The following is a 26,109-nucleotide window of genomic DNA, read 5'->3' as shown; positions in this document are numbered from 1 at the left end:
CATCCAATACAAAAATTAACAAACAAGGCATGAAACAAGCAGGTAGAAAGTTTAAAAACAAACAAGAAGTAGTGTTTTTTTCACCAACACTCAGCCACAGGATGTTGTGGAAGCTACAAGCACACATGGCTACAAATACCGATTTGGACAAATTCACAGAAGAAAAAACCCACTGGGGGCACTAAAAACAAATATCACCTCTAGTTCCGGAAACCTGCAAGCCACAAATTACTGGAGGCTGGGAGAGGTATTTCCTCCATATACACTATGCTCTTCTCCAAGCATCTGCTTTTGGCAGCTCAGAGACGCGGGATACTGGGCTGGAGGGATCTTTAATGTGACCAAGTACAGTCTTATTTATGTTCTTCTGTAACTCATAAAAAAAGTGAAAACATTAATCATATCTATGTGTCAGAACTATAAGCACAGCATGCTAATCTTGTTAAAGGACTGGATTTTCAAAGGCCTAAAGGTCAGTACAGTATTAACTACTACAGTCACAGCTTGGTAAGTATTTTTTCTAACATTAGAGTAGCTTAGTCTCCCCCAACCACAAACTTGCCTAACTGTATGGCAAACAAACTGTGAAATCTGAATTTAATTCAGAATGGTTCCCCACAGCTGTGCACACTGTTGCATTGATACAGCTGAAGGCATACTACAAGCTTGGAAACAACAGGGCTACTTAAATCATAAGTGGCCCTAAATATCTGTCAGGCTACAAGCTGCATTAGTGGAAATGGAGTATCACACTGTCTTTTGCATCTCAGTCGGCCCTTTTCAGCACATCCACACTACCAACTCCTGATGTTCAAAGAAATACTGGATTATCAAAAATAAAGACAGAAATGTTGTAAACAGACTTATTGTCCTGTTTATTAAATTTGTCCAACATATCTATTTATTTCCAGTTGCTTACCGCATTTACAAAACTCCCACCACTTCAAATGGAAGACTAAAGGGGAGAGCTGATGAAAGATTCTCCTTTGATGTTTGCAGGGCCTCTCTCACAGGTTGAGTAGAAGCTTTCTTAACTTTAGCTGCCACACTCCTCAAAGACTCCATCACACTGAATACTTGCCAGCACATACTGTATCCTACAATTCACATCAGGTCTTAGAGCACTCAAGCTAAAAATGAACTGGCAGTGTCTCCCATTAAAAAGCCTTATGCGTCACGAAAACTGGTATTTCTGAATTCGCAGCCTTTCCGGTTTTCCAATGTTTGAAGATTCCCGAGTGTTCAATACATTATATGGTATGCAGCACACTCCGTGTGCACGATTTTACTTGTAAAAAGTTTAGTTCACAACTACCAAGAATGGAAAGACAATCCTCCAATTTCCATGTCAAAATCATATACAATATATCAAAACGGTACAAACACCTTGACATTGCATTTGATGGTTCTACTGACCACTATTTTAACTGACAGTTCAGAAGAAACTAAGTCAGCTCTTCTGCTTTCAGATTTTTTTTTTCCTGAATAAGAATATCAATGTTTTTTAATTGTTTCAGGAAGTGAAAAGCAACAAAAGTAGCAGTAGCTCTTAACCACCTGGCTTAACAAGGCACTGGAAAATAAAATTAAAAAAATAAAAGAACAGAGCTCTCTTCTTCCAGGGCCCAGTCTAAGAAATCTATATTCAAGAGATATCCACTAGCAAAGCCAAAATGCAAGTCTCCTATAACTGACAGCAATGTAATGCAGCTATTCTAGAAAAAGCTAAGAAATTACATTAAAAAAACGCTTGTGCATCTGCAGCAACAATGTAAACTTAAAACGCCTTTTTGACAAGAAAAGTCAAAGAACCTAGCTTTTCACTTTGCTCCTAAAAACAGCAAAACAAAGCAATGAATTACTGCATCCTGTGTCTTCGTAATTGTGATACTTTTGTCTTCTCTTCAGAGGAAAAAAAAAAAAAGCATTAGTTGCCAGCTACATTTTTAAACCGCTAAGTCTCATGCCCCATTCTTCTCTCTTGTAGAACTAGGAATACCAAAAGCACTGAAACAAAGTTTAAGGTCTCCTGGGTCTCTCATTCCTGTAACCATAAGAAGCAATCAGTAAGTAGATCCTTCCTTCGTGGGGGTGAAAGACGTAAAGGTGGACATACTGAACTTACGCACTCTAGCTTTTAGCAAGCCTCTGCATTTCCAAAGATCCGCAAAGGTACGTTTCCTAAATAAACCATTCCTTGCATTAGGAATTAAGACCTAAAAAATGCTGGAAAACGCATGGTAATTAGCGTCACAACCAGGAGTCACCCACGGAAGGTTACCAGCCAGAAGTATTCTGCAATTATCAATAGACCAGCGAGCACGTAACGCAGCCCAGATTTCGGGGCGCCCTCCCTGGCCTCTTCGCCGGCACGCAGGCAGCACTCGTGGCACCACGACCCCCGCACCCCTCGCCCAGCACCGCCACGCCGCCGCTCCGCTCCCGAGCGCCCAGCCCCCGCGCCCCGCTGCGGGCGGCGCCCACCTGAGGCAGCACGTGTAACGTGCGAGGATGCTCGGCGGCCGCAGCCCCCCGCCCGGCGCGGCGCGGCACCTCACCCCCCCGCCCCGCGGCCGCCGCAGGCCCCGCCCGGCCCGCCGCTCCCCTGCCCCGCGACTGCGGCAGCCGCCGCCCGGCCGGGCGCGGAGGACGGCAGCGCCGGGCACCCCCTCGCCAGGCGGGCCGCGCGTCGCCATGCCAACGGCCGCCGCCGGCCCCCCGGCCCCGCGCCCCGGCTTTACCCGCTCCGGCGCCTCCCGGCCGGGCGCCCCCGCGGCCCTGGCGTCCTCCGGCTCCTTCCTGCCGCCGCCCCCCAGCAGGGTGGCTCTCCGCTCCGCCGCGCTGGCGGCCACCGCCCGCCCGGGCTCCCTCCGCGGCGGCGGCGGCGGCGCCGCTTTGTCCCCCCGGGAGCGGCCCTTCCTCATCGCGGCGGCTTCTCCTCAGCGGCAGCTGCGGCACGGCTGGGGCCCCCGCGGCGCGGAGCCGGCCATGGCCGGCGGGAGTCACGGAGAGCCGGGGCGGCGCCGCCGCCACCGTCGCCGCCACCACCTGCGCGCGGGGCGGAGGGACATGCCCGCCCGCCGCCACCGCTCCCGCCGCCCGCCTGTCAGGGAGCGCGGCCGCAGCGGCTGCCGCGGTGCCGCCCCCCCTCTTCCCTCCCCCACCTTAGCGCGCGCGCGCGCGCCCGCCCGCCGGCCGCCGCCTATCGCGAGAGCATCGGCCGCGCGGCGGGGAAGAGGCGCGAGACTTGGGGGGGGGGTGGGCGGGCGAAGGTAGCGCGTGAGGCTTGTCACGAGGGGCGGGCGGGAGGTGTGAGGCGGGAAAGGGCGCGAGGCACCCTGGGACAGCAGCGGCGGCCGCACCGCCGGGGCGACAAACCGTGGCGGGGCGCGGCCCCCGGTGGGGCTGCCGGGCTGCAGCGGCACCGCTCCCAGGCCGGGCGGCAGGAGCAGGGCCGCCTCGCCGCGGTGGCGGGAGGAGGCGCCGCGGCGCGCGGTGCAGCAGTGCCTCCCGCGGCCGAGGGCACAGCTTCCGACCCCGCTGCCACGGCCCGCCATCAGCTCAGGGGTCCGGCAGCAACCGGCAACAAACAGCCCCTGAAAACCTACGGGGAGTGGGACCCTTCCCAGCAGGCGGTAGCACCCGGGGAGCCCCAAGAGGCCTGCCAGGCCCGCCAGCTCCTGGGCGAGAGGCGGCAGGAGAGGAGCCATGCCCCAGCTCTCCGGGCAGCCCCCGGCCCCCTGTGGAACACCCACCAGCCACGCAGCGGGGAAGCATTTACCAGCAGGGCCATCGAGCGTCTCGGCCCGCTGCTTCATGGCGCAGATTAAGATGTAGTTCGCCGTCTTGGTGGAAAAGACAAACCTACAGAGATTCATTACCTCAAGGAGCAATCAGAGCATATATCATCATCTTGGTTTCATCTCAGTAATTCACAACCTCTCGGCATTTTTGTCTTTGCAAATTATTTCCCGAGGGTATAAGTTACCAGTTTCTGCATTCGTTCTTCACAAAAGCAGCTTCAAAGTTGTCTTTGTTTCCCTGCTGTTACGTAGTTGGGAACCTTGCTACTGTTGCAGAAAAAACAATTCCTTTTCCCTTTTTACCTAGCTGGAAGGGCTTACACATCTTCAACCAGGAAATCTGATTTTATATATTTTTTTAATTCATCGTGTGCAAATGTAGACAACAAAAACATACTTTCAGCATATTTATTGAAGAGGATGAGTAGGAGCATTTTCAAGTACTTAAAATACTTAAATTCTTGCTGAAAACTATTTCAGGATGCTGGATTAGTCACAGAAATCTTTTTCCATTGTAATTGTATATGATAGAGATGGACAACCATGTGGAATTTCCCAGCTGGGAATCCTACCCTAACTAAATGTAAATAATGCAAATTTATGGAATTTTGGCATCCATGATGATGTGATTCTATTAGGATGGCACAGTGCCTCATCATAATTTGGCTGAATCTCTGCTTTGTTGCAACATAGATACCAATTAGTTACTTGCTGGTTATGGCCTGTGGGCCACCTCGTGCTGGCTCACACCTGTTCGCTGCGTGTGCCAGAAAAGAATTCATGAATACGGGAAGAAAAGTCACAATGGGAATTTGAATAACACTACCTGCCTTTGAAACACATTGAAAACAAATCTTCATTTGTTAGCTTTAGATAGAATTGCAAATAATTGCTTCTGGTTCAGTACTTTACTCAAAACAGTTTTAAAATCTTTTTGATCACTCCAAATCAAAAAGCTGTTTTGACAGTTAATAGGACGTTTGACTTGTGGAAAGGTTGTATTTGGTTGCTTCTGGATTATTTCCTTCTCTGTTTAATCCTTGGTTTGTATTTTGGACTTGGGATGCCTTTCCAATATTTTTGAAACAAAAGAACTGGGAGGTTTCATGTTGAAGGAACAGGAAAAATACTCCTCATTTTACTGATTATCCCATATTTTTCCATTTAAACTCGTCACTGAATATGACCTGAATCTGCAGACCAATTTGAGTGACCTGATTTTTCTTTTCCATATAAGCTAGTTTTCTGAACTTTTTTTTTTTTTCAGTTTTAAATAAAAGTGAACAAATCATGACAGGCTTGGCAGGGAAAAGGGGTATGAGGCAGAGCGTGGTGCAATGCCATGCCTATGCTCGTGGTGTTTGTCTCCAGAAATATTCTGTCACATCCAAAAAAGATACAAGAGTAATTAATAAAGGCTTATAAAGGGGCTGATTCTTTTATTATCCAGACTGACTAACACAGAGCAAAAGCAGGGGACCACAGAGAGCCTGTGTAGCTCAGTGGCTGATATTCAGCTAATACTCAGTTTAATTCTGTTTGTCTTTGCGGTTTCAGATACTTCCTTTCCCTGGCTTCCACCTTCCATCTTCTCAATATAAAGGTCTCAGCATGCCCTTCTGATTCAGAAGGTAGCTGGAACGATGCCATCCAGGATGAGTTCCCTTCTATTCTTCTCTAGCTGGTTTAAAGGGACCTTGGTAAGGCAGAATGAAGAGTCTAGTCCAGCTTATTCCATAACATTTTCTGAAATTACATAAATCCATCTGCAGCACTTTTATGACTGCTGAGCACACCGCTACAGCAATAATTCCTGGATCTGGACTAGAGATATACAGCTTGAAGCAGTGAGGTTAAAACCTCTTTATTCCAAACAGAATAGAAAATGCTAAATAGTAATGTTATTAGGATGCTGCTAAGCAAGAGAATTTCCTCTATAAAATGAAATTTTTAAGTAATCATCTGAATTCCTATGAAATTCAAACATTTAGCAAAACCAGTGCGGTACAAAACCCAGCTGATCACCTATTTTCACTGTTTCCAAGGCAGAACTGCATCACTAATGCCATCAAACAAGTATATCACTAAGGCTTCTCATCCGTCATTCTGCTCACGCTATGCACATAATCTTCACTCTCGGTATTTCTGCTCTGTATGAGACAGAGGAAATGGCTTTAGTTGTTCTGCATGTTAAAGTGTCACGCACCTTCTGTTAGTGACCCAATTCTAATGGTATTCACAGAGAAGTTTTGGTCTTTATGCTGGAATACTAATGTTTGGCAATTGGCAATATGCAGTCAGCCCGGAAGATGGCACAGTACTTGGGGATGTTGTACTAGTACCTGCATCAAATGCCAGTAATGACAAGTAATTATACAGGCTGCACGTCATCACCATGACTCCTAGCTATTTCCCTAGCTTCACATTTGTGACAGCATTCTTTTGTGAAGATTCACACAGAAAAAAACCCAGTGCAATATGACTAAAGGATACCAGTTATGAGCAAAATGAAAAATAAGGGTAAAAAAGTTACATGAACTGCAGGAAGAGTGATATTTGCTAAGAAAAGCTTTGACTAAGACTAATCAATTACTCTTTATAGAATGATGCATCATTTTTGTTCAGCAAAAAGCAAGACACCAATCCTGGCTCTGCCAAGCTAGCCAAGCAATCAATGTATGCTGCCTGCACAGCTGAGAACTGCAGCCACGGGGTACAGCTCACCACCACCACCACCACCCTCCCCAGCGCTCCAGGAAAATGGTAAGAAATACAGGATTTTCCAAAATAATGTAGGAAAGTTAGTAAGTCTGGGACCTTGGCACAATCTAGGTAAAATGTACTTATGACCTGAATCTAGTGAGGTCTGCTATTTGAGAAGTTCTGCATCAGACATTTGTGTAATTAATAAGAATACTCGTAGTTATATAAGGACTTTTTACAGGAAGGATATAAACACTGATGTTTCAAGGCAGAAGCTGATCACTGAGTTAAGGAGGATTAGGAAGAAATCTCTTACAGGCAGGTTATTCCATGGAAGTATATTATATAGTATATTACTCCAGTGCATCTTCACTGAAAACTACTACTATTAGTCAGTCTTAGAGGCAGAATGAAGAAGTAAACCAAGTGACAGCTTGGTCCAGGATGGAAATTACTAGATCTAGATACAACAAAAGTCCAGTCCAAACTGGGTATAATTTGCTTTCCAATAGTTATTTTCCTTCTTTATATGCCATGAAAAAAACCCACATATCCTTGCCTGCAGTGACGCAGCATGTCAAAGTGACAGCTTTGCACTGCTGTAACCTTGTTCTAGAAACCATATTTGCATCTGATGAGGATGTAGAGGATGTAAATATGCACATATGTAACAGGAGTTAAAAGTATGGTTGTGAGGTTTAGGGAGAGCTTAGCACAATAGCTAAGTTAACAGCAGTTCTTGGCCACAAAAGCTCATCAAACACATTATAGCTTTAAGGAGACAGAAGGAGGCCAGGGAATACGCAGCTTTCACTGTCAGCTTGGACTTGATTGTACAGCAGTTGCCACAGTTGAGCTGTTACCCCCAGGTGTTAACAGGGTACAAATTACATATGCATATAAATATGTATATTTGTGTGTATTTCTGAAAGGTCCAGAAAGGGAAGCACATGCAGAACACAGAGATGCTGGCCTAATTGTTGTCATCCTCTCTTTGGGCACCCAAACAAAGATGAGTTTTAGAAAGGCCGGGAGGAGGATTACACATAGTTCTACTGTTACTTATGGAAACGCCTCCCAAATATGAGACAACAAATACAAAAAAGCAAGCCATGGAAATCCAGCAGGTGCACAGTAGAGGCTGGCACTGGGACACTTCAGGAGACTTAACGTGTCTGTGTTAACAGAGAACGGACAGAAAGGGCATAGATAAACTGAGAAGGGAGTTGGAAGTAAAAGCAGGTTTTGATCGACACAACAGAGAGGGGAGCCATTTGAGGGATGCAGAAAGAGAGGTGACAATGTTAAGACAGGTATTGGGAAAAAATATGTTTTCCATTAGTGTTGTGGTCAATTTTCTAACCACAGATTCATCACAGGACAGTGAGTCAAGCTGTCTAGATTGAATATGACATGTACGGGAGTCATTCGTCAGAGGTGTCTGCAGAGACACTACATGGACCTCAACTGTGTCCTCCTTAAAATTCATCCCTGCTGTGAAACTAACAGGAAAAGCTCAGCAATGATTAGTCTGGTGGTTTACAGTCACTGCCTTTTAACATGCTGACCAGTATGATCTCACTGCTACCTTGTGCTTGCATTATTTGTTTTCTTTATAGATCTGTCAGCTCTCAATTTTTATTACAAGGTGTTCAACAATTTAAAAAAAAACAACAGAATGCTAACACAATGGGGCTTAGAAGTTGGCAGTTTTGACTTAAAAGTACTGCCACTCCTACCCTCCCCTACTTGTCTCACTCAATGCGATATACCACCCTTCTCCTCACAGCAACACAGCTCTTCTACAACTGTGCTAGCAACTGAACAAGGAAGTTTATTTGGTTAGAAACACTGGAGGCAGGGGGAAGTGCTGGATTTCTTTTTGCTGGATCAGTTTGCCCATCTGTTTGGGTGCACAACCCCATCTGGGCTGTACCGGCACAGTGGAGGGAATGGGGCAGCACAGGATCGTGGCAGAGAAGGGCACTGTGAGACACGGCCATCCATAACCCAGTATTGGCACCAAGTACTTTAAAACACTACATCACAGCTTTATGCAGGGACATCTAAGCATTACATCTATACAAATAATAAATACCCATAATAAAAGTGGAAAAAAAAGAAATAGTATTCACACCCCCCCAAGAACTTCATCATTCATAAGTGAGTGTAGAAAATTCAGTCAAATATTAATATCTAAATCAGAATTAATCAACTGTGATCTGATTTCTAGAAGGTAGGTCAAACTAGACCCAGATTTTCTTTGTCACTTGCAAGAGCCCACATCACACCACATAGTAGCTATCCAAACCAAAACCCATTCTTTGTAGAAAAAATAACAATAATTGTTAGTGGTTCAAGGAACCTCACAGTAACAGACTAGCAGAATCTGAAAGGCAAATGAAAGACTAGGGCAAAGGAAGATAATTCAGTTATGCTTTCAAGAGGTGCTTTCAACTCAGTAATAAAATAAAATAAGTAGGTTTTTGTCCCCTTTAATTTTGAAAAACCTAACATGGGCCTTAAAATAACATTTTTACAATGATAATTTTGTTGTTTGGGTTATGATTGCTTTTAAAACCTACTATTCATTAAAATATCTGCTTCCCCACCACCACTGACTCACTCTCTTGGTTATGTAAAATTACTGGTGCTTTTGTCATTCCTGTGCCCTGTTGGAGAACTAGCTCAGCAACATTTGTGTATTCAAATAAAGCAAGTAAGCCTTACTTCGTGCCATGATGTATTCCTTACACAGACAAAATAAAAGGAAAAATCCCAGCCCCGCCAAACTGAACAGAAACAAATCACACCTTACATTCAGTAGCGTTAAGATTTGACCTCAGCTTTTTTTCCCCAAAGTCAGGAGTGCCAGACTGAGTCCATCTGGAGAGTCTCCTTTGGCATTCAGCCTGACTTGTGACATGATACATTAGGCAGAAAGACTTGTGAATACAAACTCTTGGTTCTGAAGTCTAACATAATGAAAGTCAAGAATATATACTTAACTGATCATCAAATAATGTGCCCTTGTTGCAACTTTAAACGCAGTTCTGCAAAGGAGCTTCAGGAATGACATTAAATTAGATAACAACCTGTGCTCCTAATTACATTTCTTGTTACAGTTAATGAGAAAAACACTTCCAACTTCTGAGCATGCAGGCTTATGCTGAGATACGAGGAAAAAAGGTTAATTTCATTAGCACACATTGCCATCTATAATAAAGCTATAACAGGCCAAATACTCCTGAAACTCAATCTCCCTCCAGTCACACCGTTGTTACACTTTCAGTATGCCAAGAAGGGAAATGAATCTGGCAATCGTCACTGGTTGGAAGTACAAACAATTTTTCCTTTAACCACGTCGGCTTTTGCAGAGTTACCAAGAATATAAAACCGTAAAAGCTTACTGCAGTCATCAAAGAGATCTGACTCACAAAAAAGGAATTGCTATGTTGAGTTAGGAGATCTCAGCTGACATAGTTACTAAACTGATTGCTAGAAGCTGGGAAGTTAGAAACTAGCTTTATTTTTTAAACATTTTCTTCCCTAATTTTCTGCTAATAGCTCTTGCCAGAAGGAAGTTGCTCAGGTAGATGGCTCTTGAGACCTAGTATAGCAGTGCTTGTGGGTTTGGAATAGATGCATACTATTACTAGCATCATAGGCCGGTATCAATTAGATCAACAGATGATGATAATAATAATTTAATGTTGTGGTGCCTGAATTGCTGAGTGCAGCGGTATCTTAACATCACACATGCTTTAACTCTCTCTTAACATCAGGCACTCTTTAACTCTAGTTTGTGAGCAGATGAATAGAAGTTACAGGGCTCTGATATTAAAATTAAAAATTAAATAGTGGTAGAAGTCTTAAAAGTACAACAACATCACCAAGTACTTGAAAATAAGTTCAATTTTAACAAATAAAGAGAAATGACACGTTCAAGTATGGGAACAGGTGAGAAACTTCCTTTAATGAATTTCTCAGTATAAGACAACACACAAAATAACTTAGCCAGAGAATACTTTAAGAAAAAATAATCACTGTTCACTTCTTAGGTGATGAAGATGTATAGCTGTGATCTCTAAAAGCTCCTTAGCCTGAGCCTGCTTACATGTCTTGCTAACCAAAGCCAAGTCTGAGAAATCGCAAACATATGACAATTTTCCTTCCTGCTGTTAGCAACTCTGCCTAATCTCCCAGCAAGTGGTCCCATTTGGCTCATACTCAAAGCCTGAAAGAGATCCCAGTTTCCTATAGCTTAATACAATTTGTATGTCAATTCAGCGAACAGAGGCATTACAAGAAAGCTCCTGGCATGCTTACACCTTTACAAGCATGCATATATTTTATGCAAACTGAGCAGTAAGGCACAGAGCATGTACCATTTCTGTGCTTTTTACCAAGCTGGCTAGCCCGTCCACTCATCACAATGTTGAAAGTGAGTGTTCATATTATATAGGGGACTTAATTTTGTATGACTACACAGATCTAGGGTGCCGAGCAGTATGCACGAACCCTTTACATTACAAATCAGCAAGGAGCTCTGATTTTCAGCCAACGCTAGATCAAGCCACATGAGGTGAAGACATGGGTAATAAGCCATTAGATTTACTTTACTTTCTCCTATAGTTACTTTATGCCTTGTTAAGCTTGCCTTAATTCATTCTTTAAACTTGCCTTAATTAAATAAATTCTTTAAACTTGTCTTAATTAAATTCATTCTGGAACATAAAAATCACTCAGTTTCCACTGATCTGGAAACGGCTCTTTTTAGGCCAGCAAGGCTTTTGCCTTAAGGCATTTACTAGAGCTAGGGTAGGAATCAGTTCTTACAGCTTATAGAGATTGTTTTATTTTCATGCTCAGTGAGTTTGCTCAACGAGATTCATACCACTCTTCCAGTGTGCCAATGTTTGTTTTTCAAGCAAAAAAGGTCTGTAAATAACGGTGCCAGAGTATTATCTGACAAACCAGTGTTCTGTTTTAAACACAAAACCAACAGATGCTACTTCCCTTATGCATCTAAATAATTGCAAGGTACTAAGTGGTGCTGCTCTTTACAGTATTCAACAAGGTTTCATCTATGAAAGCAAACGTAACTATTTGTGATCACCATATTTACCTTATGTGATGGTTTATGTTCAGATGCAGAATCCTCTTTGCAGAAAGCAGATCTCCCAGTGAAATCCAGGAAACCAGTTATCAATGGTACAAGCAACAGTTTCTTGTAGTGCTTGTGACATTGGTTGGAGAGTACATATGAGGCAGGTAGAGCAACCAGAGTGAACAGCAGCAGGCTTTAAAGGGATCTTGTGAAGAAAGAGCAAAGACCTGGGAATGTCTGTAATTCAGTGAAGTCCCAATCTGTGATAAAAGCCCTGTGAAACTGTTGTAGAAATGAATGTAATAATTAATAATACAAAGAATCATTGAAAAATCGGGGGGGGGGGGTGTAGTTGTATTTGGTAGATAGGAGAGCTGTTGTTTTTCTAATTCTAACCTATGTTTGTGCTTTCCTCTTTATCATGTCAACATTTGCAAGCAATAAAAGGGCATTATGTGCTGGTCATTGCTTCTGCTTTTGAGATAAATCTATGTTAGCATTCCAAAGGGTCAAGGAACTCTTCCAGGGCAAACAAATTCTGGAGCACTGATGCCAGATGGTATGTATATAAAGTGGAAAATGAGAAAAGCAATTTACTGTGTTCCTGTTCCAGGGAGAAGTATCACCCAGAAGGACAGCAAAAGAGGTGAGAAAACTACTGAGAGTTTGGAGAGTTTTCTTCTTCTGTAACGTGTTGTTTCCTTTGTATCTGAAAAGTCTGGGTACATAGAGAAGCTGCAGTCCTTATTCAGGCAGAATTATTCCAAAAAGATAACAGGAATATTCAACTATAAAGAATCATGCCTTAATCTATGTAACAGGTTCTAGATTTATCTATACAGCTTACTAATGCATAGTCTGTGTTTTAGAGAAATTTTAGTTGCACAGACAAAAAGTTTTTATCTTGCATTTTTGACCAAACTACAAAAGAGGCAGAACATAATGGGTCAGATTCTTAAGTATAAATTAGCATAGCCTCAACAAAGGCAAGTTATCAATGTAACTTATCCAGCTTAGGTGCTGACCGCTACTAGCTCACTTGCAGTTGCATTAAATGTGTAATTTCCAAGTGTGCAAAACAACTCTGCAAGTTTTAGAACTAATTAATCTTTTCTAGTGAAGCAGAGAAATGTCTCTTGGAAGCGTTCAAAGATAAGCTCAGGCTGGTGTAAGAAATTTAAAGTAATTTTCTTAAATACTGAAAATTATAATATGTTTTCACAAATAGCCTGGAATATTGATAGCTTTTATCACTTGCCACCAAACCTCAAAAATACATAGCAGAAGTATAAGTGTTCAGATATAAACAAAGAGAAAGGGAGAGCGTGTGTCTTAATATTTATGTGTGCATCTTTGCTGAGCATATTTTATGTGGTTATATATGTAGCTTTTTGAAAGCAGTCTTTCCTTTTAGTATTATGACTTCTCCCAGAAATAAAGGATATAAATAAAGACTTCTTTCCATACAGGAAAAAAAAACGAACAACAATGCTGAGGTTTGCTGTCACTCTCTTTGCTGTCATAACATCATCTACCTGCCAAAAATACGGATGCCTGGAAGGGGACACCCACAAACCAAAGCCAAGTCCTGAGCCAAATATGCATGAATGCACTCTGTATGCTAAATGTAAGAGTGGTTTAATTTTTGCCAAATATAGTCTAGAAGTACAGCTTTGTATGCACTAATTGTTTTGGCAGTTCCCTTAATTTCTCAAAATTATATAAGATATATAGGTACATATTGCATTTGAAAAGCTTCCTTCACTGGCGTTTTGCTGCATGCGAACCAAGAGTAAGATTCTAGTTCTTAACATAGTCAGCTGCAAAACTCTCATTGATTTCATATGTTTTCTTAAAAAATTCTAGTGCAGTTTACTTTTCTTGCAGCTCCATCTGCTAAAAAAGTTTACAGCAAAGATTAATTTGGTTTATGTAATTAAGTATAAAAATTAATTAATTGTAGTAGACACCAAAGGGGGAAGGTTGAAATCAAAATTCTATAGTGAGCAAAGTATAGTATTTATTATATTTCTTCAATTCCCTTTTTATGTTTGGTAGCTTTCAAAGTATCCCTCAGGACATAACATCTGGCAGAACACTAGTAAAATTCTTGGGGCTCTCTGGGCACACCTTGACAAAGCACTGTTGACACCAGTCCACCTCACTTAGCATTTACATTACTACTTCCAAAAAGAAAAAGATAGAGCTTGTGTACATCTTTTAGTTAGTACTAAGAAATTTTATCATGTTATGGATCAGAACAGATTCATCTTACATTTGGAGTCAGTATTAATCTTATCATTTTGAGATAGTATTAAAAATATCCTTATTGCAAGATCCCTGTTTCCTTCCTAACAGCTTCCTGTTGCTATGCAGACTTCACAGAGCAATTGGCTCATTCCCCAGTAATTAAAGTAAACAACAGCTACTGGAACAGATGTGGGCAGCTCAGTAAATCGTAAGTCAGCTTTGATGTTGTCTGTTTCCCGATTCAATGGAGCTATGCTGTAGCAGCCACACAACTAATGGTCACTGCCCTTGGAGCTGCTGATGGACAGTCCCTGGGTTGCCTTAGAGATTATGCCACCCAGCCTAGTTCCACCATCTTTTCTCTACACCTGACCAAACCCACGACTGTTCTCACAAAACCCTATGAATCCCTAAGTATATACTATTTGTGCAGAAAGATTTATGCCACGATTTTATCAGGAAAAGCTTATGGTTTTTAAGTTTACTTTCAGTATAGAACCAGAACTAGCAATGCAAAGCAGTCATAAAACCAGTAGGTATCAACCACACTGCACCTCTGTAGCTCTCCAAAGCAACCATCACATACCCGTGAGTGTGACCCCTAGTCAATACAGACAAGGCTTCATCCTTTGTTTAGAAAACAGATCAACTGGATTATTAAGTCTTGCAAACAAAATGCACATGAGTCTAAAAACTCATGAATATTTAGAATAAAAATTGAGTCCAAAAACTCATGAATATTTAGAATAAAAATTCTTGTAGTCCTGTGGGTTTTGTAACCATGAAGAATGTCTTCATAATTAAGATTTTTAGTACCCTGTTAGAGCTGTGAAACATGGCAAGTTATAGAAATAAAAGAATGAAAGTACAAAACAATTAAGCAAAAACAGATGTGCAAAAGTAACAGCTATTGCCTGCCACTCCCAGAAGAGCAGCAACAGTATGCTGTTTTTAAGTAACTTCAGCTGGGCTGTGGGAAAATCTGAAGATCAGTGAAACCATCAGGCTACAACATAGAAGTTTGTACTATAGTTTTAAACTACATTTTATTATTGCCTGGAAACATTCTTGCCAGGAAAACTCAAGGCTTCAGAAGTTTACGGAAAGCTTACATAAATAGGGCTGAAATATGCATGGAAACATTTGTGCAGTCTTTAGCTGGCTATGGTAATTGCACAGTCAGAGTCTGTACACAATGCCAAAGGAATGAGTTTGGAACCTAGACACTACAGGACGAAAGGATGCTTCTCTATGTTTTTCTCTTAACCTGTAGTATTGCATCCACATCAAAGCAGGTCTAGAAAACTGAGGCTATAGCCTTGACGCTAAGAAGCAGGCTTATTTGTGGCTTTTCTCACCCACCACAGCTGTGAAGATTTCACAAAGAAAATTGAGTGCTTTTACCGGTGTTCTCCACATGCTGCTCACTGGATCCATCCCAACTACGCTGCTGCTATTCAGTCTGTTCCACTGTGTCAAAGCTTTTGTGATGACTGGTATGTTCAGCTCTTTATCGATGTATTTTTATTTAGCTTTAATATGCCTGTGTTACTAGGGTGTCAAGGAGCATGGTTGGATGAAGCACAGATCTCCCAATCAAGAAGCACTAAGATTTGATGGTGTTGCACCCCTTTATGCCTTTTCTCTTGTTCTTCCTTTTCATTTCTTGTTTGCCATCTCTGCTTTTTCCTCTGCTAAGCTACTACCCCCAAAATAATAATGACACAGGCTGAATGCAAGATGGAGTCACTAAACTCTCAGTGCTGTCCCTGAGTCACTGAAGAGAGTTTAGTGACTCAGGGACAGCACTGCCCCTGCTCTCCGTGAGGATGCAGTGCAGTGGCATCAGAACTGCCTGACACAACAGAGGAGCTCTCACCACCTTTACAGGCACTAACAGCAGTGAGGGCCTGCCCAGCCTTTGGAAAGTCCATGCCTGTGAGTTAGCATTTATACAGTTAGCATTTTACATCTAAATAAATGTATCATATCATGATCAAGTATTTTATATGTATAAAATGCAGTACAAAATCATGAAAGCAGCCCTTTCCTGTATGTTTTCAATTCATGCATATAAAAAATTAGCTTAATTCCTTAATTATTCACCCTTGGCCTTTTCTCCTCCCTTCCATCATCCTTCTTTCTAAAATCACTTGTAAAAGCCTGAATCTCAGAGAAATCTGCAGCCAAGTAATGCTAAAAATATTAGTAGCAATGAGCGAGCATAATAGCATTTAATTTTGTTTCCCCAAATATAGCATCAGGGAATCACATTATTTTTTGAGTACAAGACGTGCAGGGGGAAAACCCAGCATCCATTTGTTCTTAGTCTTGGGGTAGGAGTATTATACCCAGGTGGGATAACTGAAGTTTTTTCAGTGGTCCATATCCAGCATATATCTCTCCCTTCCTTCCTCCCTCCCTCCCTGTTTTGAGATGTAGGATCTTAAATAATGTCATCATGTGACATATAAATCTCAGTCGGTTCCATATTAATGTTGTGCCTGGTAACTACAATAACTAGTCTATATGCTTAAATTGGCAAGGAGCATAGTAAAAACAGCACAGGCTGTGTTCACACTGTAGTAACAGCTAGCATCCCTAGAAAGTAATGAACTGTGAATGTCTGAATCTCTTAGGTTGCTCTGAAAATCACAGAAAACCTTAAATACTTCTAAAAATGTTATAAAGGGCTTTTCTTGGAAGCACGAAAAATACAGAACACACAGTAGGGCATGGTCAGGTTGTCTTGCACTGCTCTGTCCGGTGCTTTCTCTAGTGGTTATGCAACTTGAATATTGTTGACACACATGGATCCATTTTCACTTTCGCCTACTCTCCAAGGGCAAAGTCATGTATGCAGTGAAGTATTTTGGTAGGATTTGTCTTTAAATATGTCTCCATTTCTTTGTGCCAGGGAAGGAAACAAAAAGCACAGATTGGATTTGTAATGGAAGATAGTGAGAAGGGCTGATGTATTTCTTAGCTTCCCTACAGTTTCCTCTAGTGAGAAATTTTATTTTTGTTTTAGGAAACTCCATGTGCCTCATGAACAGATTTGTCTTCCTTCCTAAATTTTTGGTAATCTAAACTGAGTCCAGATTATTGACCTCCTTGAACATAAAGACTGACACCTTGAATTTACCTCAGTGCTCAGAATCTCAAAGCTCAGAAGCAATTATTACCAAAATTCGAAAGCATTTGGATAGTAAAGCATTGAAGTTGCCACTGAGCTTCAGAATAGATCTAACGGGCAAAGCCATAGAATACCAAGATCTAAACCAAAAGTGTCCCAAAATAAGTAGCGCACAAAGTCATCACTCAACTGCTATATCCAGTGAAAGTGTAAAGATTAAAGAAAATACACCCTGTAAGTTTAGTTTGCATCTATGAACTGGTTTAAGCCAGCCTTAGTATCTACAAGATCTACACCAAAGTGTATATGGGAGGTCAATATTACATAGCAAAACACTCAGTGTCACCTGGGTACTGCCAGAACCTCCAGATAAACAGCATTTTTAACTTTTGTCATTGGAAAGTATGAAGCGGTGTGATTGAGAGCTGCTGCATAGGAAAACCCGACACTTTTCCAGTATAGACTCTCCTGGCAGAGAGTAGGCTCTACTCTAAACAAATACTGAACAATGAATGATCTATTGCCCCTGTTGGCGTCATAGGTGACTGGCCTGAATCAAAAATGTAATGATGACCCATTACCATGCATGCTAGTCTGTGTGCCTGCCTAATGCCAATGTGAAATGCATTCCCTCACCCTGCTTAAGGCCTGAGGCTAGAAAAGAGCCTGGACAAAATTCCCACTATTTCTGGTGATTTAAAATAACATTTTTTCATGTTCTATTCACCGGTTTCCCGTTAGCGTGCTGTAGCACTGCTAGTGATGTGACCTACTTTCTCTACATGCCGTGAGTGTGCCTGCTGCATACTGTATGTCTTTGTGGCCAGAAATGTGCAGAGGATTCAGAATGAGCAGTGACTTCATTTAAAAGAAATTCATCTAACTAGCTTGGGGCCTTCCTTTTCTTTCTTTAGTCTTAGGATTCCTTGCCCCCACTAGTCTTAAAACTATTGCTTTTGAAAGAGCCTGATGTACAAGCCATTTTCTGATCCACCTGGGAAAGGGCCCTGTACCCTTTAAAAGAGAAACAGCTAATTATAAAAAAGGGGGGAAGGGAAGCTTTAAAATAAAAATATCCTGCCCATTGTGCATAGGGAGCTAATACATTCAGGGAGGATCTTTTAAGTATTTATGTTTATGTTTCTCACAGGTTTTAATTAATGTTTGAAGAAACCACTTACTGGTTTCTGGACAGCAGAAATCAGACTTTTCATAAGTCACGATTTTTCATAAAGTTAGCTTCATAATTACTTCCACTGGGATAAAGAAAAACTTGTAGCAATAGAGTTATGCCTTGCTAGCTGGTTATATAACAAACCACAAAGTCAGGCAATAATCATAATTAGGAAACATTTCATCTAACAATTCAGTAGATAATACTGAATAAAAACATAAACACTTTAATAAACATATTTAATTCAATTTCCTGAGGAAACTAGATCCATAGCATGAATGCTCCAGTTCAGTAGAAGTCTGAAATATTCATAATCTGAAAAGTATATCTGAAGGTGACACTAATTTCAACAGAAGCAGTTCTGCCCTCTCCTCAGCCCCAAGGGCTGCTCGTTCTTTACCTTACCATGTCCCTACTCATGTGCTAGTAGCACTGTCTGAGATACCATGAAGCAACCCTGGTCTGGGAACCCATCAGGCTGAAAGCAGCCAAATAAGAAAGGAAAGCAAAAAAGGCAACTGTGGGAAGGGCACAACTGCTTTAAGTGAGGGTGCTAGTATTAGGCAGCTCACAGAAGATACTGATCAACTTTGCTAGAAAGCGGTGAATTTAAGTGCATGCATAAAATAAAGGACATGCCAACACGGCTTGAAGAATCAAGGGCTAATTGTTGAATGTGGTGCTGGCATGTGGAGGGTTCGTAGATGGTGATTAACAAAAAGTTTGTATTGATTGTCCTCACTGGCATGACTTCAGGCAGGCAAAGAGACCAGCATTAGAGAAACAGCTGTCACTGGGGAGTTACCTCTGTGTGGATTTCTCAGTCAGGGTACACACAGCAGCTAACAAACAACAAACCGATTATTCTTTTAGTTCCTAGTCCCAAATCCATTCATGGCACAAACTGGTAGGATCTGCCTGTTAGTGTCACATTATATTAATTTTCAAATTGCAGCCTGTATTTCCAGCAGAGCCCCTACCCCTGACAGCAGATTCACGGATGAACGCATTTGGGCATACAAGTCTCCTGCCCTAGACCTGTTTGGTTCAGGCCCTGGTTACCCTCCATTACTGCTCTTTCTCTTTCCAAATAGCCCAGAAAACCTGTGTGAAGGCTTTGAGATGTGCATGTTCTTACCTTTCTGCACAGCAAACATACTGCAATGTACTACACTAGTTCGTGTAGTTCTGTAACCACATGACAACCTCATATTTCATTTAAAACTGTAAGTCTGCAACCCTCATGATATCAAAATAGTTTTGGAAACATAACTCTGAAGATTAAAAATGACAAGCAGAAAATATATCCAAAGGTATTAATTATAAATACCCTACTGAATGATGGCTACCTTTTTAAAAGCTGTGCCTCATGGTTTTGGCACTCTCAGTTACAGGTGTGAATAGTCCACCCAAAGCCATTGAGATTAAATTTAAGTAGAAGTCAACTGATTTGCAGAAAGGCAAGAGCCAAAAAGTAGAATATAAAAATAAGTGGAAGGAAGGAAATAATGTAGGGTAATGTTAAGTCATGAGATCTCTCATCACATGGACCAGCCAGTTGCATACCATACTTATTCCAGGCCATGTATAGGCTTTTTTTTACATTACTGCTTACAAGTTAAAATTAACTTAAAACTTAAAACTTTAGATTTATACCCTGCAAAACTCTTCTCTTTCCTCCTTCACTTCAAGTTTAACTTCTTTTGATAATGTCGTCCTGAGGCTGGCAGCCTATTAGTTTACATGATTTTGTTTGTGGATTTTCCTTATTTCAGTATACAGAGCAACTCCCTGCCCAGAAAATATTCTTCTTTTTCCATATTAATCCATAAATACAAACTTTCCCCACATCTCCCTCAAGTGACAGTTCACAGCACACCTGTGTTGTGTCACAATATTGAACATGGGCATTCATGAAACTCCCTCCACGCAGTAACATCAGCAAACATAACCAAGCAGAAGACACTGCATGAATGAGTGTGGCTCCTCAGAACATAAGCCCTTTACTTAAATCTATGAGTATAAAACATAGCGGGTGAACTGTTTAGTTTTCATTGGGATTTAGGTCTTCCTGGCCAGCTCAGAGTTTATGTACATGTCAAGCTAAGATAATGTGCACAGTTCTTGAAGATCTGTTGCTAAGCTGCACTGTGCAACCATACCATGTTACTAAGATAGCCCACGTAGGCTTCTTGAGTTGAATCTGAGTCCACTGAAAAAAAAGTGAAAGAAATAACTGTGTCTTCCACACTAATCTCCATGAAGGTATGAAGCCTGCAAAGATGATTCCACATGTGTTCGTAACTGGCTGACAGACTGGGAATGGGATGAAAGTGGAGAAAATCGCTGTAAGAATAAATGTATTCCATACAGTGAGGTAAGAAAACCTGATCAACTGGAGAGAAAAAATGGCATTGAAAGTTCTCTGCTTTTTCCTGAATATAGGGGTGTAAAACACAAGCAACAGGTGAATTATTTTTATTTAAGCAGTTTCAAGCCATACCTACATCATACTTTTAAAGTATATATTTTTTAAAAATTTGTATTTATGTAGATTGCTTACTCTAAGGATATATACATTTAATTGATCACTATTCATACCACTTATGAAACAAAAGTAAAAAGTTCAAGCAGCACTGACATTTTAACCACAGTGGGGTTTAGAAGGTAAAAGATAAAATACCTTTGTTCATACTACAGAGACACTGAGATGCATTTTATAAGGCTCCTTACATAATGTGGGGCTTTATATGCCTCTGTCTTTTTAAATAGGGATGCGAGTTCTCAAATCGCTAAGGAATTTTTAAGGTTTTCTTGCCTATTAGGTATCTTTGCCCTTTCCTTTATTTTACCTTGTTATGTTTAAGTCCTCCTCCATCCTCCAAATCCCTGAGTTCTGACATTCTTCTAATTGTCTCCCTATTGTTCTCCGTAGACCTATCATATCTCTCAAGCATGTTCTCCATTGTGTCTGCCAATGGCTAGGCTGAGCTAACTTTCTTCTTTATAACTGGTAGTCAAAGAGCAGCACTCACAAGCTTTCTGAGAGCTCATCCCATCTTTCTGAGACAGTTCCAATGGTTGAGATAACTAATTTTATGAGCAAAAGTGTATAAAATGAGAACTAACAAGACTTACAGGAGCAAGGTTGCCTAGAACCTGATCTACAGACCTTTCAAGAGTCAGGTAGAATTTTTCCTAGTGACTCAAGTCAGCATAGCATCAGGGCAATATAGTACAACTCAAAACTGCTACACTTATTCGAATATTTTTAACAGTTGATCTTCACTGAGTCCATGAAAACCGTCCAAATTGCAGAAGTAAACAAAATTCCAGTGTCATGCTTAGGGACTGGTAGTACAGCTTGCAGAGATCCCAGATTTATTGCTTTGAATTCATTTCACATGCAGTACTTCCAGAAGCAACTGATATAAGTAGAAGTCACAGTTCAGTTAGTGCAGGATTGCTGTTTGCCTTGTGACAGTGACACTAATCAGCAGGCTCAGGAAAGTGGCCAAAAAACAAACGGGCTGCAGAAACTTAAAGTTTAGTTTCCCAGATGTGCTAAATCATCAGTAGTTCCAGTTGAAATGAAAAATGAAATTATAATCTCTGTAAATAATCTCCAGTCCCTGTTCAAACTGTCCTTGGTCCAGAGATAGGAATTTTTAACCTTGAATTCCCTTGTACTTATTTCTTAAAGAAAATATACCATCTGCAGTGAAAAACATGCGGCAAATCCAGACATCTTATCACTTGAAGCCAGGCACAGCTATTCCCAAACTAAATGGAACCACACCCTAAACTGCCCATGTTTTTAACCAAAAATAGGCTTGCATGGTAAGTAAAAGTAAAGATGAAGTTTATTCAGAGGACTTACAAAAAACACATTTCCCATATGAAAATTACATGATATACAAACACTTGACTCGCTTGGTTTGGACTCCACTCGTGGAAAAGAAAGTTACTGTTACCCAGAAGCACAGAGAATTCTCCAATGTCAGAGCACTGTGCGCAGACACTAACTTTCTTTTGGTGCCCTTCAGTTCATACGGAGCAGCAATCAGCAGCCCTAGATTTGACATATGCCAGTGGTTGTAAGGACTATTTGGAACAAATGCTGAATATTAAGAACGCACAATGGATCCTAGCCAGTTCTGGCCTGGCTAAAATGAGGCACATTTTGTCGTTGTTCTCCCAGCTGAGTGCTCCCCAAGCGGTGTCAACACACAGACTGGAACATTTTCCAAGAAGCTGAAAAATCAGAATCCTTTGCAGTAATTTAGGGACATGTTTGGTAAATGGACTGTGCGTCCTGTTTGTTTGCTGCAGCATTCTGGCTACGCTCTGGTTTTTAAGCAGAGTTGGGAGGAAGATCAAAACAAAATTACCCATTTAGCAAGTAGAAGAGCTTGAATACATGTTACAGAACTGTGGGACACAAGAATAGGATCACATTACATAGCCATGTATCTTTCTTACAGACCTAAGAAAACCCACATGACATCTTTTAATACTTTCTGGAATTATTAGCTAAAAGCAGGTAGAAATCCAAGCACTGTATAGGAGCTGGAAGAAAATGTCTAATGCTGCTTAAAAGCACAGGAATAGTGGGAAAGAAACAACTAAGATCTGCCTGCCCTGAGAACACAAGGACACAAGGAGAAAGCAGAAACCTTTCCAGTTTTGGCCCTGCATTGCTCCCAGTGAACTAACTAACCTCCACACTCCTCCTCCAGCCACTGCAGCATCCATGGAGCAAGCCCTGGCTAGAGATAGTGTGAACTGAAAAGCTATTTTGCAGACTACAGAGTCTTTGGGGCTGTGTGGCATGGACTCTATTATTGACAAAAGACAAATTTCTAAGGCAAAAGTGATGATTATGATTTCTTCTCATCTGCCCTCCCACACAGTATAGGTCAACATAGTTTTGCATGTAGGGAGACACCTCATAAGAAGAACTTGTTCACATGATAGACTTAAATTCGTAATTATTATTTTTTTGTATACAGAGCAGCTTCCATGCAGAAATCTCCCAACCATGCAGGCCACCTCCAAGATTCCAGTTGGATAGGGCTTTGAGCAACCTGCTATAGTGGAAGGCGTCCCTGCCCATGGCAGGGAGGTTGGAACTGGATGGTCTTTAAGGTCCCTTCCAACCAAAACCATTGTATGATTCTATGCTTCACAGTGTCAGATCTTTGTATGAGCTGACAATGACAGCAAACCAGCATACCATCCAGAAATTACAGCAGTAAGAGAAACACTGCGATTAAAGAGTCAGTGTCATGTGCAAGGACTACTTCAACTATTACACATAAGACACAGCTTCCTTCAGAGAGATACTGGTGACTTGGTCAAGGTCAATCAGTCAGCAACACAGCCCAGCAGTCCTGGAGCCTGGCCCACTGTTCCAGTCATTAACACCCCTTAATTCCCAAGGCTTCTACTCCTGCCACCACTCCTACCCCCAACTTCATTCTTAGCTTTGTTTCTGGGAGTACCTAAAGCTTCCTTTATAGAAACAGAAAAGATTGAACTTCAACCACAAACACATGGGAGTAATGCAGGCAAGATAAAGTGTATACCCTGCCTACTTTTCAGCTGGACACGATAACTCTTAAGCTAATACCCTTTAGGCAAACTCAAGCTGGGCGGACAGAAGGTTGTCACAACGTGAGTCTGGCAAACAAGAAGTCTTTGTTGTGTGGTTGTACAGGTCCTGTGACACGGGCCTTACAAAATTGTGTAGTACCAAGAACAGGACAGATTCACTTGAAAAGAGTACAAGAACCTGCAGTTTACAATTTCTTGAGCCAGAAAGGCCATTGCATCACTGGACACAGCACTTTGGAAGCTTTCTTCAAGCAGTTTTTACATTATGTCCCTTCTCTTTGTCTGTGAGGTCCTGCCCAGTCATGATGTACACTGAGGCAGGCACAATGAGAGCCCACAGAGCTGTGACTCCACTGGGCTGTCTCTAGCCCGTAGATACACAGATTCTCATATTCAAAGCACTGTCTGCCACTTTCAGCACTACTCAGATCCTAAAACGTGTCAGAGTGTCCTGATGTGCTGCAAGTTGTACAGCCTTTGACACACATCTTTGGTCTGTCAGCCCCAGAAAGCTAGCTGGGCTGTCAGCCCCAGGGTGTAAACAAAGGGCTGGCAGCTGATCCCTTTGCACTTTGTGGAATCACTTGCTCTCATAACAGGCAAATCTCTTTTGCCAGCTGTGGGTCTGGATATATATTTTAAGATATATCAGAAGTGATGAAGCATGGCACACAGCAAGACAGTAAATGACTACAGAATGCTTTTTTATAATTTAGTACCAATTTTTGAAAAGTGATAGATGTTTATCAGTTTGACACAAACTGATTTTAACTCAATCCTTTTTAAATTTAATTGATGCCTTTCTTATTTGACACACAGATGTATGCAAATGGGATTGACATGTGCCAGAACATGTGGGGGGAGTCATTTAAGGTGAGCAAATCCTCCTGCCTCTGCTTGCAAATGAGCAAGAAGGACATGATGGCAATCAAGTACCTCCTCTCAGAAAGCTCAGAGGAAAGCTCCAGCGTCAGCAGCAGCGAGGAGCATGCCTGCCAAAAGAAACTCCTGAAGTTTGAGAAACTAAAGGGGAAGGAAGGCAAACAGACAAGATAAATGCTGGTGGATGTATGTCAGGACAAGAGAAATCGTCGTGGAGGCTGGGCTCAGGGCATCATGCCAGCCTGCTTTATTCTTTACTTCCTAGAGCATAATAAATCAATGGCTGGTTATATTAATCTTTCTCTGATGTTTTTGCATCTGCATCACAAAGCTCCCAGACAGGTTAGCACAGGTGTCATCTTATGACTTGAACTGAACAGCTAGGAGCCTGGAGGTAACAACTAAGGGTTGACTTTCAAAGAGGAGAGGCACAAGCAGCTCCTGCTGACTTAAGGTGGAACAGTGAGAAGTAGAGACCTCTGAAAGTCTGTGCCAGTAATGCACCAAATCTTCAACACAAACCCTTCATTAGCATAGGCACACAGCACTTCTGTCTTGAGTTCCTGTGTGCCTGGCTCTGCTCAGGTAAAGAAGAAATGCTGCAGGCAGAAACAGGGCAGTAAGCCTGACTAGTGACCACTGAAAATATATTTATTTCGTATCTCAAAAACAATCTTGCAAACCAGGGGATCGTGGTATACTAGGTAAATCCCTGGATCCATATATTGCCAGTATACACGATGAGTTGCACTGGGCTTTTACCTTAAACTGCAGTACAATATGAATTTGAAGCATAAATTTGAGTGCAATTTAATCCTACTAAATGATTCCAAACAAAATGATCTCTGACAAACAGAAGTGTCAGGGAGGGCCCCAGTCAGGTTTCTGCCATCAGTAATTCTGCTTCCCACCATCACTGTTACAGTCAAACTAAAACCAAAATCTGCACCAGTCCCAGAGGGACTCCTCAAGTAAGGATGAATGAGTTATGCATCCATACTCCCTCTGACATAGCTGTAGAGTAGACAGGTCTGTGCCTTTCTGTACAGCCTTTCATAGAGGTATCACCAGGGAAACTATGAGAAGGACTTAATATGGTGGGTCAGATATCAAATTGTGAAAATCAGCATTATCTCAGTGCTTGCTATGGAGCTAGGCAGCTTACAGCATTTAAGGATCTGGTCGACAGTTAAAACAATTACTTGGCACAACCTGTTAAACTATGAGAATATTAAAAATCCAGCACACTTTCTTCACTGGGCTGTTTATTTATTGGAATGGTTTCACACAGCTGCAATAGTAATGCTAAGCCCATTAGGTCATGCTCTGCTTCCACCCAGCTTCTCAGTATATTTAACAATGGACAAATTCCTACCAGCACTGAATTGTTTTATAGAATGATACTTTGTCACATATGTATTTCATGCTAATTCAA

General features: G+C 41.7%; 2 protein-coding genes and 1 long non-coding RNA gene across 12 annotated transcripts in view; 1 reads left to right on the top strand and 2 right to left on the bottom strand.

Moving 5' to 3' along the window:
* The window catches only part of MAST2 (microtubule associated serine/threonine kinase 2), a 194,347-nt gene extending 191,184 nt beyond the window's left edge, over window positions 1-3,163 (bottom strand). For 4 of the 10 annotated variants that reach the window (XM_055724651.1, XM_055724656.1, XM_055724650.1 and 1 more), the window contains exon 1: window positions 2,742-3,162. In XM_055724651.1, coding sequence (XP_055580626.1) covers window positions 2,742-2,924 — 183 coding nt within the window. In that variant the 5' untranslated portion in view covers window positions 2,925-3,162. Of the gene's footprint in view, window positions 1-198; window positions 2,227-2,741 lie in introns of all 10 variants that reach the window. The other 6 variants (XM_055724648.1, XM_055724655.1, XM_055724649.1 and 3 more) reach the window with 4 other exon arrangements.
* Window positions 3,164-3,341: 178 nt separating this feature from the next.
* On the bottom strand, window positions 3,342-13,187 carry LOC129737179 (uncharacterized). Its single transcript, XR_008734739.1, has 3 exons — window positions 13,097-13,187; window positions 11,635-12,274; window positions 3,342-6,145 (listed from the first exon to the last, which is right to left on the bottom strand). It is a non-coding gene; the product is annotated as an uncharacterized LOC129737179 (long non-coding RNA).
* LOC102059175 (riboflavin-binding protein) lies at window positions 13,105-24,970 on the top strand. The gene is made up of 5 exons (XM_027802702.2): window positions 13,105-13,243; window positions 13,975-14,074; window positions 15,234-15,362; window positions 20,442-20,553; window positions 24,612-24,970. Exons 1-5 carry the CDS (start codon window positions 13,105-13,107, stop codon window positions 24,846-24,848), a joined length of 717 nt encoding a protein of 238 aa, XP_027658503.1. The 3' UTR covers window positions 24,849-24,970.
* The last annotated feature ends 1,139 nt before the right edge of the window (window positions 24,971-26,109 follow it).

The sequence above is a fragment of the Falco cherrug genome, chromosome 12 (assembly GCF_023634085.1).
Source record: "Falco cherrug isolate bFalChe1 chromosome 12, bFalChe1.pri, whole genome shotgun sequence".
In the NCBI taxonomy this organism is placed as follows: domain Eukaryota; kingdom Metazoa; phylum Chordata; class Aves; order Falconiformes; family Falconidae; genus Falco; species Falco cherrug.
This window is presented reverse-complemented; position numbering and strand designations above follow the sequence as displayed.

What these genes read in the sequence shown, in the direction of transcription:
- LOC102059175 (XM_027802702.2), top strand. Translation starts at nt 13,105, where the DNA reads ATGCTGAGGTTTGCTGTCACTCTCTTTGCTGTCATAACATCATCTACC. An exon ending in ATGCACTCTGTATGCTAAAT is followed by an intron (nt 13,244 to 13,974) that starts GTAAGAGTGGTT and finishes CCTTCCTAACAG; the next exon opens with CTTCCTGTTGCTATGCAGAC. An exon ending in TGTGGGCAGCTCAGTAAATC is followed by an intron (nt 14,075 to 15,233) that starts GTAAGTCAGCTT and finishes CACCCACCACAG; the next exon opens with CTGTGAAGATTTCACAAAGA.